The sequence below is a fragment of the Gasterosteus aculeatus genome, chromosome 17 (genome assembly GCF_964276395.1).
Source record: "Gasterosteus aculeatus chromosome 17, fGasAcu3.hap1.1, whole genome shotgun sequence".
In the NCBI taxonomy this organism is placed as follows: Eukaryota; Metazoa; Chordata; class Actinopteri; order Perciformes; family Gasterosteidae; genus Gasterosteus; species Gasterosteus aculeatus.
Genome location: NC_135705.1, coordinates 10,034,450 through 10,047,746, shown reverse-complemented (window position 1 = coordinate 10,047,746; position 13,297 = coordinate 10,034,450). Strand labels below are relative to the sequence as shown.

At 43.7% G+C, this 13,297-nt stretch overlaps 1 protein-coding gene across 2 annotated transcripts; it reads right to left on the bottom strand.

Moving 5' to 3' along the window:
• Nucleotides 1–5,739: 5,739 nt before the first annotated feature.
• LOC120834963 (RNA-binding protein 5) lies at nt 5,740–13,031 on the bottom strand. 2 transcript variants are annotated; one of them, XM_078092079.1, is made up of 24 exons: nt 12,835–13,031; nt 12,490–12,528; nt 12,247–12,409; nt 11,966–12,139; nt 11,560–11,629; nt 11,115–11,188; nt 10,527–10,610; nt 10,134–10,194; nt 9,953–10,021; nt 9,689–9,849; nt 9,476–9,573; nt 9,125–9,212; nt 8,733–8,801; nt 8,573–8,645; nt 8,387–8,490; nt 8,171–8,264; nt 7,969–8,060; nt 7,717–7,887; nt 7,467–7,616; nt 7,018–7,092; nt 6,747–6,923; nt 6,527–6,658; nt 6,310–6,439; nt 5,740–6,137 (listed from the first exon to the last, which is right to left on the bottom strand). In XM_078092079.1, exons 2-22 carry the CDS (start codon nt 12,504–12,506, stop codon nt 6,560–6,562), a joined length of 2,163 nt encoding a protein of 720 aa, XP_077948205.1. In that variant the 5' UTR covers nt 12,507–12,528; nt 12,835–13,031; the 3' UTR covers nt 5,740–6,137; nt 6,310–6,439; nt 6,527–6,559. The 2 variants fall into 2 exon arrangements, with proteins under 2 accessions (XP_077948205.1, XP_077948206.1); XM_078092080.1 differs by having other exon boundaries at nt 11,966–12,136; nt 12,835–12,970.
• Nucleotides 13,032–13,297: the final 266 nt, after the last annotated feature.

The window sequence follows — 13,297 nt, the reverse complement described above, 5'->3', positions numbered from 1 at the left end:
ACCTCTGGGGCGTCTGAGCCCAGCATCTGCTCCGGGGTTGACCCAGTGGGGAATGGCTACCCATAGAGGAACGCGCCAGAGATGCTGAGAGAGTGTCGGGTGCGTCACAGAGGTCGGCAGAGGCGCTCAACAGATGTAGTTCAAAGACAGGATTTCAAGCGTGTGTCTTCAATGGTCGTCTTTAAGCACCTGGCTCCTCTTGTGGGTCCTATTCCTATTTCTCACAAATAACGCCGTGGAATGCTAATTTGAGCTAATGAGGAGGAGAGGGTGCAGGCAAAGGACATCTGGCCACATGGTCCTGCAGGCACAGCCTTTTCATCCTGTCTTCTTTTGATGGTGGGTGTAACCGTCCCACCGCGCCTCACCGATCCGTCAGCTGAGGTTGTGAGGCGTGCAAGTTCTCCAGAGAACTCTCTGAATCCCAACGGCAGCGCACAGTAAGGTGTAACCATAGAAACAAAGGTGTGCACCACAAGTGAGATGTCCACTGAGCAGAGATGCTGAATAACGAATGAAGTATGACAGCAATTAATTGAGCTAATAAGATGGCATTCGTAGGTCAGGGTACTCCTGTTAATTCGGGGAACTATACATGGAAATGGGGAGTGTCATGTAAACGGGATGGTTGGTTGCGGAACTCCGAGCTTAATGATAGTCATCAACTGCTCACGGTGGCAATGCCAGCATGTTGACAGTCAGCTGGTGAAACAGTTCACCACGTTGAACGTCCAGGTTTAGCACGTTAACGTGCTAATATTTGCTAAATAGCTCTAAATTGGATCTGTTGCACAGAATATTAAAGATGCAACAGAGAACTGACGGAAGGGCGAGATTCCAAATGAGTCATCATACATCCGTCTGTGGTTCAGCACCACAGTCAGAGCCAGTAAGAACTTGACCAGATCTCAAACAGATGAAAGATCAACGCATCAGGCAGACTAGAGTAACACATCCCCCCCCACCCCCCTCTCTCCTCCCCACCCCGGACCCCCTGCACTCTCTGTGGCTGATGGGATGGCTGGTTGACAGGGAGCGTACATTTCGGTCGTTTTGCTAACGAGGAGGACTGCATTACGCTTCTCATCCCTCCTGAAAATCCTCAACTGTGATGTGAGGCTATGGAAATGCCAGATTTGCAGTCATTACTATTATTATAATTACTATTAGTATGGGATGAACTGTGTCCCTGCAGTATGGCACTGCAGTGAGTTAATGTTTATAATGAATTCTCCTCCCACCCAATATTCTACTAACTAATTTGTACAGAATAATACAGATAAAGAAAACTCTATATATGATGCATTTATTGCCAATTTGCTTTATACATGTATTTTCATTTTCATTTCTTAAATAACTTAATTACTGTGAATTTTGACGTCTCAGTATTTTTGTCACAAAAACTTCACACAAAGGGCAATTCATTGTATTTCCCACAATGCAGCACACACACTTTTGAGTACAGCCTTCTAAACAGCTTTGAATGGATTTACAATGGGACACTGTAACTTCTGGCATGTCATGCAAATCTGCGTGACAATATAACAGCTTAGAGCTTTTGGTGACTGTATATACATAAGTGGATCTATAAGTGGAATTTTCGACAGGACTAGAGACAATTATCTGGTATGACAAAAAAAAAAAAAACGCCTCTCTCATCTTCAATCATTTCAATGTGATCAAAAAGATTCTTGACTGTGGGTCTTTTCTAAGGAGCCTCCCCCCACAAGTGTAGAGCTCTCATTTTGTCCCCCTGTCCCTTCCTCCACGGCCCCACCGCTCCCACCATGTACATAATTAGGAGAAACAAGAAGAAGAGATCTCATCACACACCACTAACCCCTTTCAGGTTTTTTTTGCTGAGCCCTGCTAGAAGATGCTGCAATCAAACTCAATTAAGGTCAATCTTCTAGTGCATTCATGGTGCGGGGAAGAGATGCTACTCACTGTGTGCTTTATCCAAAGCAACGGGGTCCACTCACGAATGAGCAAGTAATGGGGGAAATGATGCGGTTATGCAATTACCTGAGAGGTGGTTTCAGTGAGTTGGTGCTTCGTGCAGGTCCATAGGCATTCGGTAATAATGCTCCGGGAATCGAGTGTGGCGGTGACTCAGAGTCGCGTTGTGTGAACATCAGCTGACACTGAAGACAGTTGGCACGCCGCCTCGGTGACTGCAGGCAGGAGTCAGTTTGTGAGTGTCAAAGAGGATAACGTGCTTCTTTGGATTAATGCAATTATTAGATTTAAAAAAAGAAGAATTTGATCTATATCAAATGTGTCAAAAGTCATTTGTTTTACTGTATGTAGGCCCTGGTTATTCACGAGGAGGGAGGTTTTTTATGACAATATAATTGATCCCTCAACATTACTAAATGGACCCACATTCTGGAGTGATTCAAAAACAAAAAGAACTCTGTGATGAGACACTGCAAAGCCAACGTGCTACTTAATTAATCCAGAATTTTCAACCATAAAACATCATGGGTCAATGAGGGAATGGTTGATGTCCCGTTAAGGACCTCAGTTTTCTTTGAGGTAACCATGAAGGTTTTTTTTGTTGACCCTGGAAAAATTCAAACAATCCAAACTCAAATTGTACTTGCTGTTTCACACGGCCTATTGTCAGCAACAGTAAATATTACATAATGACGCAGTGAGCCGGAGTAATCAGGGAATTTCTGAAGCATTTATCAAGAGGAGACATCTGTCATACCAGGGGGATAATGTTTGTTATTCTCATCAGACTTCAATCATCTGAGAAAGTTTTTACACAAAGTCTCCCTTCTCCTACACACATAAACATACTTGGGCCACCTGCCCATCCTCCTCTTTTACCATCAAAGAGCCTGTATTGTACATGCATGCACACACACACCCCACTGGTCCCGAGCATTATTCCTCTCTGCAGGAGGAATTCCCTGAAGGACCGGCCAGGCCGTTCCAGGAGGAGGGAGCTAAACATCGAGGCCCAAAGAGGGGGAGACGACCAGGGAGACACAAGGATAAAAGCGACGATTAAAAAAATACAACAACTCAGTTCGCGGATAAAAGTTTGGTTTAGTTGACGAGCAATGTAAATAATGTGTTTTTTACACGTTGAGTTACATCTGATAAAGGCATTCATTGTCCCCAGAGGATGAATCTTCCATGCAGTACAAACGTGATCAGCAAAATTGTGGGAATATACTGTGAGATTAGTAGTGCATTCTTAAAACAGGCTATATTATCAATATAGTGATTATAAAAAAGGGAATTGTGTCATTAGATTTAAACATTGTTGGTTAATAACATTCAAACTCATCATCTCCAAGCCCCATGAGATAAACATCCCAAACATCTTTGGAAAAATAAAAGTAAAAACGTTGAGTTGAAACACCTAACTTAAGTCACATATCTAAACTCTTTGTAAATGGAGTTGCTCAGTTATTGAATCCAGTTTCCTCGTGTTTGGACAGCTGGTCAGAGTTTTAAGAGATCTGCCTGCATGAGACACCAGCATTACCAGTGTGAGTCCTTCTGTTTGTCATGCTTTTATTGCGAGCAGAGTCTCCCATGTATTTCCTTTGAGACCTGAGGAGCTCTATCAGAGGGGACGTTATCGAATGGTTGCCTGGATAGAGATTACTCATGTTTGTGCACAGATATCAACTTTTTTTTGGTATGACCGTATAACCTTCTCATTGTCGTACTTGTACAGTCACACATGCAACAATTTCCTTCCAGCTTCCCTTATGATTTAGTTCTTATTTGTTAGATCCCACCTGTGTCACCGCTTGTCGAAACCAGACATATAAAACCATTTCCTGCTTCCTCTAGGTCAGGGGCAGGTACTCTGGTTTGATGAAATACCTTCGTTCCTCTAGCTGACAGAAAACTGTAGCAGTACTTTATTTACACCCTCAGCGGTTTCATATCTTTTATCACATGTACTGCTCAGATGTTCATAGCAAGATTGATTTTCATGGAGAGTGATGCCCTGAAGTTGTGAAATATAAAAAGCATACATAATACATAATGCTACTCGTGAGTCAAAATGTATTATTGAAGTTATCAGCGCTGCCCCTTGTCGCACGGTGACACGTGACAATCGTGTCACCGTGTCACCGGTCAGAGGGAAAAGCAGAAAGTGCCAACCAGGCAGACACGGGTCTGATAAGGATGAAGACACACCAGGACCCATACAACACGCACGCTTTGTTCGTTATGTTCACACTGTGTTAGGAGACCACACATTGCATGTGATCGGATCTTGTGTTGTGGTGAAAGGAACCGCTCGTCCTCGGCGCCAGTTTAATAGAAATCTTTCATTTTATATATAAGATATATAAGAAATATTGAACATAATGTTCTTCCTGATGTTGGTCAGTTGTTGTTGCGGTCGGCGGGCCGACAGAACTGCTTCTGCATTTGCAGACGCAGCGCTGATACTGGTCTGACAAATAAATCTACCAGAACGAGAGAAGTTGTTTGGCTGAATTCTTCCAAATGTCCCCAACCTGGCTTCCAATTTTTGATCACGTTCGTTCGTTTCGTGCGTTCTTTCAGCACAGTTCACTTTGTGCTGCGATATTCAACAGGCCGATCAAAGCTGTCACTCTGCTGCCGCAGAGGTCGGTTAAGCTGCACCGTCTGGCCCTTGTTCAAGAAACTCATCCTGGCATCCGGACTCCCAACGCCACCTGGTATGAGATTACGACTGAAGCCAGAGAGGATTTCCTCAAGAAAAACAAGTGGAGAAGATTCTGATTAACCTTGTGACATTTTTCATATTAAGACCCAACATTGTGAGGGAGACTGCTGATGTAACCAGCTGCACCGATACAAAAACGCAGCAATTAAGGTACTCTAATCATTTTTAATATGAAAATTTTACATAATTCGTAATTTGAAATAATGTCTGAAGTCTGTCACTGAAACCTCACTGGAATTTGAGTGTTGGGCCAAATTGTTAGTGGCCAAAAAAAGCTCCACAAATCATCTGCATGATCTATTGACAGGAAACGGGTGAGATTCCTCCCAGGAATAAAGGACTAGAACAAACAGACACTCGAATGCATCGAGTAAAATAATGAACTCATGTCATTCAGGGGGAGGAGCTTCTGCTCTGTATCTTTATGGATTAACATAACAGTTCGTACTCAAGCTCGCACTCAGTTCTTTCAAGAGACAGCCGAGGCGAGGAACCCCCCCCCCAAGCAAAGATTCTGTGCTGCACATTCAAAATCACTGGCATTCTGAGAGCTGGTGTCAGCCATTAAGCCTCGGGGAAGAGGAGCGGGAGGCAGCCAGCAGGTCTGAAATAAATAAAGGACGTGTCTAGTGGAGGACGAAAGACGAAGAGCCAGCAGCGGATCTGCATCTTTGCTGGGTTTGTATGACGAAGCCAGACGACATGTTCATACAGAACTGAATATTCATACCCAGAGAGACAGAGTCAGAGGATTGTCGATGTGTTGAAAGAAACAAGAGGTGAGAGAACAAGAAGTCCAAGGCTGGAGGACCAAGACACTACGTTTGCCATTTTTATTTAAGGAACATAATGATTGAACACTATTAACCTGACATCTGAAAGTACGTCTCCACTTCCGATCATATATTTCCGAGACATGAAAGAAACATTTTAAAGGAATGGTGCCTTGAACTGTTAACTGCTGTTCAATAACGATGTCGTCGTTTTTGCTTTGTTATTGTTCTAATAAGAATGTGTTTCTTGCAAAAGGAAGAAAACATCAGATATTGTTGAGCAAAGAGGTTGACTTTAATGGTCACATTGATTTAGATTTTCACAAAAGCCTGAATAAATGTATGTACAAACGTTATACAACATTTACATGTTCAGATAACTGAAAACATAATTTGGATGACAAAATATCAACAAAAAAAACCTATTATATACATACAAAGATTTTAAAAAAAAGGAAAATGGCAGTTTGAGTCCAACTTTCCACTTCATTTGGCCACAATGTTAATGTTTCCTGGTTTAGTAGAATTCCTTTTCCCTCCTCAGTTCACTCCATGTCAGTGAAGCGTGAAAACATGGCCTTTCGAACAGCGTCCTTGTAGGTGTCGGATGCTGACAGTTCGTAGGAGCTTCCTTTAATGCCCAGGCCCGTGCCCTTGGTCCTTAATGAAGCCTGTGGGGGGAAAAGTCGGTGATTAGCAGAGACAGATTGGCTGCAGCTTCTCCTCGGGTCACACTGCTAATTGCTTGGTTAGTTAAATAACACGTTGACGTGCATCTGCCAGCAGCCGGTGATAGGAGTGATAAGAAAAATGCGGCAAACAGGAGCCGTTTTGCCTCCTCACCGCGATGGGAGCGGTGATGCCCTGCTGGCGGCGCCCCAGCCCTTTGCCTTCCTGCCAGCCCATCGCCTGCAACATTTTGTTTCCGATGTTATCGCTTGTAAGGCCGTCTTTGGTGGGCTGTTCGTAGTTTCTGTCCAACATGAACGAACAAAAAACTGATTGAAATGAAATTTGAATATAGAAATCATTTATTTTTGCCATGTAATTTCCTTCTTACAGCGTTGGAGCTGGCGGTGAGGTCACAAACTACTCAAATAATTATTGAGCCAAATACCTCCGTTTCTTTCCTCTCCAGCTCCTCCAGCTCAGCTTCGGTTAGTTTTGCTCTTCTCTGAATTTCCAGGTTTTGCTTGAATTAATGAAAGAAAATGTAATTTTGTGTTGCAGCTTCGTCGAACAGATGGCAGTGCTTAGAAGTACCCCCCCCCCCCCCTCACTTTGTGCAGGTCAGAGAGGTGCTGGTGGCGCTGCAGAGCGTCCTTGTTGGGGAACTGCCGTCGACACAGCAGACAGACCATCTTACTCCAGTCTGTTATTTTTCCCTCATCCACTGCTCTATCAGAGACGCCCTCCTCTGGGTTACTGTCTCCATTGTGAGCACCAAGCGGGTTGCTCTGTCATATGAAAACAGGATTAAAGGTTATGGGATTTATCTTCATTAATAATTGTGGAGCAGGGAAATAAAAAGGCAAGGGGGCGTAAACAAACCTTAGCAGACGTTTCCTGCTCAGGGATCTTGATTTGTTCAATCATGAAAGACGGCCTCTCTACACCTTCCATTTGCTAAAAAAGAAGTGACATATTTCTTCAACAAATAGCAAAAATAAGCTCTTCGAGGAGGCTGTGAAAATATGCATTCCATTAAATGATCATACAGTAAATATTCTGTTTTATAGAATATAAATTTTACAAAGAATATTTTGAAGAAATTCTTCAAATAATGTCATTCACAAACGCAATAGAGTGTAATAGATCATAGATTATGTTCTAATCCAAGAAATCTAAAACTCATCTGCAAATGTGTTCAAGACAGTTGCAAAAAGATACTCAGAAGAGAAAATTACTTATTAGTAGATTAGTCCTCCTCCTCCCACATAAAGAGAATGTGTTTAAAGTATTCTATGACATCTATAAAATGGTTAGTAACTAATAAGTACCTTTTTCTCAAAGAGGACAAAACCTGCATCGGCTGCTGCAGATTCTCTCCTTTCGTCCTCCTTGGAGGGTCCGAGGCCTTGGGAACTGCACTTAACGCTTTCTTTTTGCTTATTTAAGGTTTTTGCCCACCGTTCCATGTCCTTTGCGATCTGCAATGGCATCACCAGTCAGCACGGATGTCATTCCAATGACGAGATATAATCCCCAGAAACTCTACTAAAAACTACTTTTTTTAAAAGTAGCATTTACCTGCTGAGCAGACTTGCTTTTGGACTTCTCCTTTTTCTCTGTGGGATCTTTACCGTTTGCGGTGGAGGAGCAGTTAGCGACGCTCGTGTCCGATTCACCCGGTGCAGGAACGTAGGTCTCTTTCTCACTGTCCCAGTAGAGGTACTGCTGAGTCTCAGCGTTATAGTAGTACTGTTGGTGACAAGCAGAAGAAATAGGATGAAATAAATGGCAATAGATTCTGCGCATAAAGCGAGATCCCCAGGAACATACTTGGCTGCCAGGATCATAGTATAGGCCGCTCTGTGGATGATAATAGTAGCCTGAAGACTCATCGTACTGATATGTGGAGGCGTCAGGGGAAGCTACAGAAACAAGGGGCACATGTGAAACGTCATTAATCACGTAATATTCACCCGAGGGCCATCTATTCATTGACGTTGCAGGGAGTCATCGCGAAGCTCACTGATCTCACCCGTAGCGTTAACAGTCCGGGCCGCACAGACCACAGCGGGTGCTGTCGGGGTTAGCAGGGGTATCTGTTGTGCTGCATCCACAGGCCGCAATAACTGATGCGAGAGAGAGAGAGAGAGAGAGGAAATCAGGATATACTTTTGTAGCCACCGTACAAAACACCAGAGTTGTACATTTTGAATTGAGTGCAGAGATGGCGTGTTGAAACGCGGTCTACCTGTATGGCAGGCTGGCTGATGAGGACCGGCTGGTAACCATGAGCCATCTGAGACATGACCACACCTGCGGCTGCAGGGATCAATGTGTTCATTCCCGGAGCAGCTAAAGACAGTGAACATAGATCAGCAATCACAGTCGAGAAAAGACTGCGAATACCTCAGAGCAATTCAACACCTATTTTTACCTCCAAGTAATCCATCTCCGATGACGGGAGCCAAGGCTTCAGGCTGACGCTGCCATAATTGATAATTCTGTGCCTGCATGAGAGTAAAATACGTTTGGTGAGTAACCGGTCTCTCCAACGCTTTACCTCGAAGGCAAAATAGCGTTGACGGTGAACTGACCTGTGTTGGCTGTGCATAGCCATCAGGAAGGGCAATGTAGTCTGAGGTGGTACCACAACGTTGCAGTAACTACAATAAAAACAGAGAAAACGTCAGCAGCCAAACAGATAAACCCAAACAAAAAAAATGGTCATGCTGCATTCACAACAGAGATAATATTTTGCACAAATGTTGATTCAGTTAATTCCACTAAATAATATCTTTTTAATAAACAATCAAATACTCCAGACGACCAAACTCCCTCACTCACAAAGTTTTTCGCCCAGCTGTCTGGGGAACACTTGTACTTTTATTAAGCGGTTCAGGCCCCAAGTTTTGTCCTTCTTACTTAAACAATACAAAGTACAGGCAATTCAAGGTGTGACAAACTAACAAGAAGCACAAAACGCCACCTGGTTGGATGACCACTGAGCGGCGGCAATGGCTGTGCTGGCCACAGACAGCGCACTTCCTCTGATCCCATCGGACTGGTTGGAGTCTCTGGAAAGAACACCGAGCAATTAGTCAGAACGAAAGTTTGCATCACAAGCGGGAATGAAAAAGAGTCGTTAATTTGCTCCTACTTCACTTGCATCTGAATTACCGCAGAGTCAAATAAGCTCCCTCCAGTAAAGTGGGATTAAAAATGTGAATTTAAAAATTCAGACACAAAACGGCTTATATGGGCTATTTTCTAATAATAGAGAGCTGAATCAAACCATATGTGTGTGTGTCTGTTTGCGTGTGGGCGTGTGATTACTCACTTCCTCGCGCTCTTGGCATAATCCACACCGATTGTTTTTCCGTCCAGTTTTAGAGGTGGCTGAAGGCTCTGGAGAATGGTGAGCAGCTGAGAAGCCTCCTAAAAAAAAAAAAAAAAAAGCCATGGAGGATGCAAAAATGCCCGATGTGTGTCGACCCCCAGAGGAAACATACTGACCCATTTTACGAAAACACTGGCTAGAGAAGTAACCCACCAGGGGAGATGAGAGCTGAACAAAGGCAAAGCCTCTGTTCTGGCCCGTCTGCTTGTCTTTGATGAGGCGGATGTTGCTCGCCGACAGGTTGGCATACGGTGCCAACATCTTCAAAATTCCTTCCACGGAGGAAAGGGGGGCAATGTTTCTAAGAATTATTGCTATAAAAACAAAGAAAACAAAAAAGGGTCCACAAATGAATGTAGAACATGATTACTGGGAGAACATGTGGGGTTTTTGATATGTGCTGAAAAGGTCGCTTACTGTCTCCATCGTAATCTCCTGGCTGCTGAGACTCGGCATTTAAACCGCTCCGCCCTGGTGACTCCCCGTCTTCACTCGGCAAAGACACGGTGGGGCGACACAAAGGTGAACGTCAGTCACGGTGGAAGTTACTTACAGAGAAGAAGAAAAGGACACATGATGCGTATGCCGCTGAACTCACCAACTTTGGCAGCTCCACACCTGAAACACTTTAGCCTCTTCCGGAAATTGTACAGGCCACACTGTGATAAACCAAGGACAATGTTGTAGTCTTTTTGAGAAAAAATAAATCTGCATTAAAAGTCGCTTAACAAAAATAAAAAAGTACCACAAAGAACAGTTTAATCAAACAGCTATTTTGTAGATATTACTACAGGCTACATTTGGCAATAACAGCCATGCTGTTGAACTTTAAAAGCAGCGAATATGGTTGCCACGGGCAACATTTCAGTTCAAATATTTGGCTGGGTTTCTAAACACAGACGATAGAACTCTTCTCTTTTCTCTTATTTTCTTGAACAACCGTGCAATAACTACGATGTGCTTGGACAAAGACGCGTGAGGTTGTACTCACTGCATTGCACAGCCAGTTTTCAAACCTCTGTCTCCTGTTGCTGAAGTGCAGCGCAACGCTCTTCCCCTGGATCACCAACTTGTTCTGCAAAGTCAAAAGCCGACACTTATTTCAAATTCCGAGGGAGAGCAGCTGGAACGGGAAAGAGTGGATAGGGTTACACTCGTAGCTGCATAGGTGGAGTGTCTCAGGGAGTAAAAGGGAACAGAGGCAGAGAGAGAAGTTTAGAGAGGAAGCTGCAGTTCTGTGTACGAGGGAAGTGTTTGGGAACGGAGTGCTGCCAGCTCGTCCAGGTCTCACTCCAGTCTTCGGATTTTAAATGGAGACGAGAAAATACCCAAGTGACTGAGCTGGAGCAGAATGTGCTACGGAACCACTGTCTGTTCTTTTTAAACACCTTCAGCTTAAGATAAATCCACCAACCAAGTGGGTGGTTTTGAACATATTTACGTCTGATATTGGACGTAACACAGTTTGTAAGATCTGTCTACTGCAAGTAGGCCAGGCACTCAATGATCAGTCATGTATCGGTTAATTGGGACTCAAATCTCCAAGAATAACTCGAAACTTGGTGATTGTTGAGGCAACCTGATTGGTCTCCATCCATCGGGTAGAGTCTTGCAAGTGATAAAACTCCACGAAGGCGAAACCTCGGCTTATACCTAGAGACAGCATTCAAATATAGACGGGAGGCGTGTTAGTTAGAATGCTTTGGGGCAACATTCAAACTCACAATGGGCTTGTACACTCCAATTATTATCAAAAAGGATGTGGGAAGGGAGCTTACAAGATCATAGGGACGGGGTAAGATTTTCTTTACCATAACACTTCATGTATGTACAAAAGAATGGTAGTGGAAAGTACATACAGTTACCTCCTTGCCTGGCAATAAAGAACACCAGACAATCTATGTGACACCACGGATCCCCCGCGTTGTATTATGACTGTCGGGGTTTCTCGTGAATTGCAATAAAAAAGGTTATGTGAGTTTGAGACAGTGCGTGAAGGAGAAAGTGAGACACTCGACACTCACCTGTCCTTTTCTTCATCAAGCGAATGTCCACAGGCTGGGGCCCCCGCAGTTGCTCGAGTGCTGTGCGGATCTGGGGAGTTGGAGCAGTTAGTTAGTTAGTTAAAGTTAAAAAAAAACCTTCCTTTCTTTTCACGAACGATTCTTTTACATATTATTTACATTTGTTTATATTCCTGATAGGATCTCAGGTGTGACTGATTTCTGCACCAGGACTTAAAATCCACTCCAGATCAGTTTACAGATTTACCTTGTGAAGTTTCTAATAACTTCACACGATTTACAAGGAGTCTACTGTTCCTTCACGGAAAAATATAACCAGGGGAAGGCAGCAGCTACACCCACCACGTCACGCCTGGTGTGACTTTGCCCTTGAAAAAACAACAATCAGTGAGGCTTGTGGGCTTACATCGTCCTCTGTGACATGGAGAGAGAGACCCCTCAGCATAATAGTCTTGCTCTCTTCTTCCTCCTCCTCCTCCTCGTCTTCCTCCTGCTCCTTTTTATAGTCCTGATCTGGATAATCCCCGTCGTATTCATCATCAGATCGGTCGCTGTAGCGCCGTTTTCGCCCTCTATGCTGCTGTCGAAGAAATTAAACGACACTGTTATGACGACTTTATGTTTGTCATCTCTCTGTCACGTGTGTGCAAGTAACTTGTTCTGACAAATGCGGTCTCCTTCGCTCACTTCTGGACTGTCTCTGCGCTCATCAAAGCGTTCTCGGTGTCTGTCATCACCCCATTCTCCGTCATGATCCCTCTCCACGTCTCGGCTCCGTCTTTCATGCCATTCCAGATCTTCTCTCCTCCCCTCCGAACCGTATCTTCCACTGCGTTCGCCCCGGCCGATCCTGGAAAAGTAAAGGGAGTGTCAGTGCAAATATCTGCAACGTCGGCAACTTCCGTATTGTAGTTAGAATGTCCAGTTTACCTTTTATCGGCACCCATGGTTTAATGTTTGATCACGAAACTGTAGAAAAATAAATAAAAAAATGTATGAAACGTTAGCTAAAATGCTGATTTTTCCCCAATGCACTCCAGTGCCACGGACACAAAGGGCCTGTTTTTGGAGCGAGTGACAGCTTCCATAGGACCGGTCCACTGGTCGGCCTGCTGACCCGGGCCTCCGCTGAGACATTAGCATGCTAAGGCGTTAGCGGGCCGGTGTAGCTAGCGTTAGCCACCCGCGGTTGACGTTAGCTTTGACGTTTTATACCACAAGTGTCTTGACATTACATAGGTCATATAGAAGACAATAAAAGCTCATGTTACCTACCGTATTAGTAACACGGACTGCTAACGTTTTATCTGGTAGTTTGCAATATTGGTTTCTAGCTAGTTTTCTTTCAATTTCTGGTCAGCAGTCTTCTTCTCTATATAAGGGCGAAAATCAGGGCGATCAATTGCGTTACAGCGCCAACCGGTGGTCAGGAAGACAAAGAGCGAGCGAAAGGAAAAAGCGAAGACTGACCTCAGTTCCTGTGGAAATGATACTGTATCAACCAATCAAGAAATCTACTGTTCTTTCAAAAAATCGGTTTGATTTACATTTACATTTATTATTATTGATATGTTACTAATATTAGAGCCCTTTAAGTGTTGTTTAAATCGACAAAGGTCTTGTTACATCCGATGTGCATCAATTGGACTCTAATATTGTTCTGTTCAATTCAATGCAATATACAATAGACTTGTGATGACCTCAAAAGAAATGGTTAAGCTTTTGCTGTTTTTAAAAT

Coding starts and splice junctions, on each gene's coding strand:
- LOC120834963 (XM_078092079.1), bottom strand. Junction 10,022..10,133: donor GTGTGGAGCTGCCAAAGTTG/GTGAGTTCAGCG, acceptor TGCCGAGTGAAG/ACGGGGAGTCACCAGGGCGG. Junction 9,850..9,952: donor AGGAGATTACGATGGAGACA/GTAAGCGACCTT, acceptor TTGTTTTTATAG/CAATAATTCTTAGAAACATT.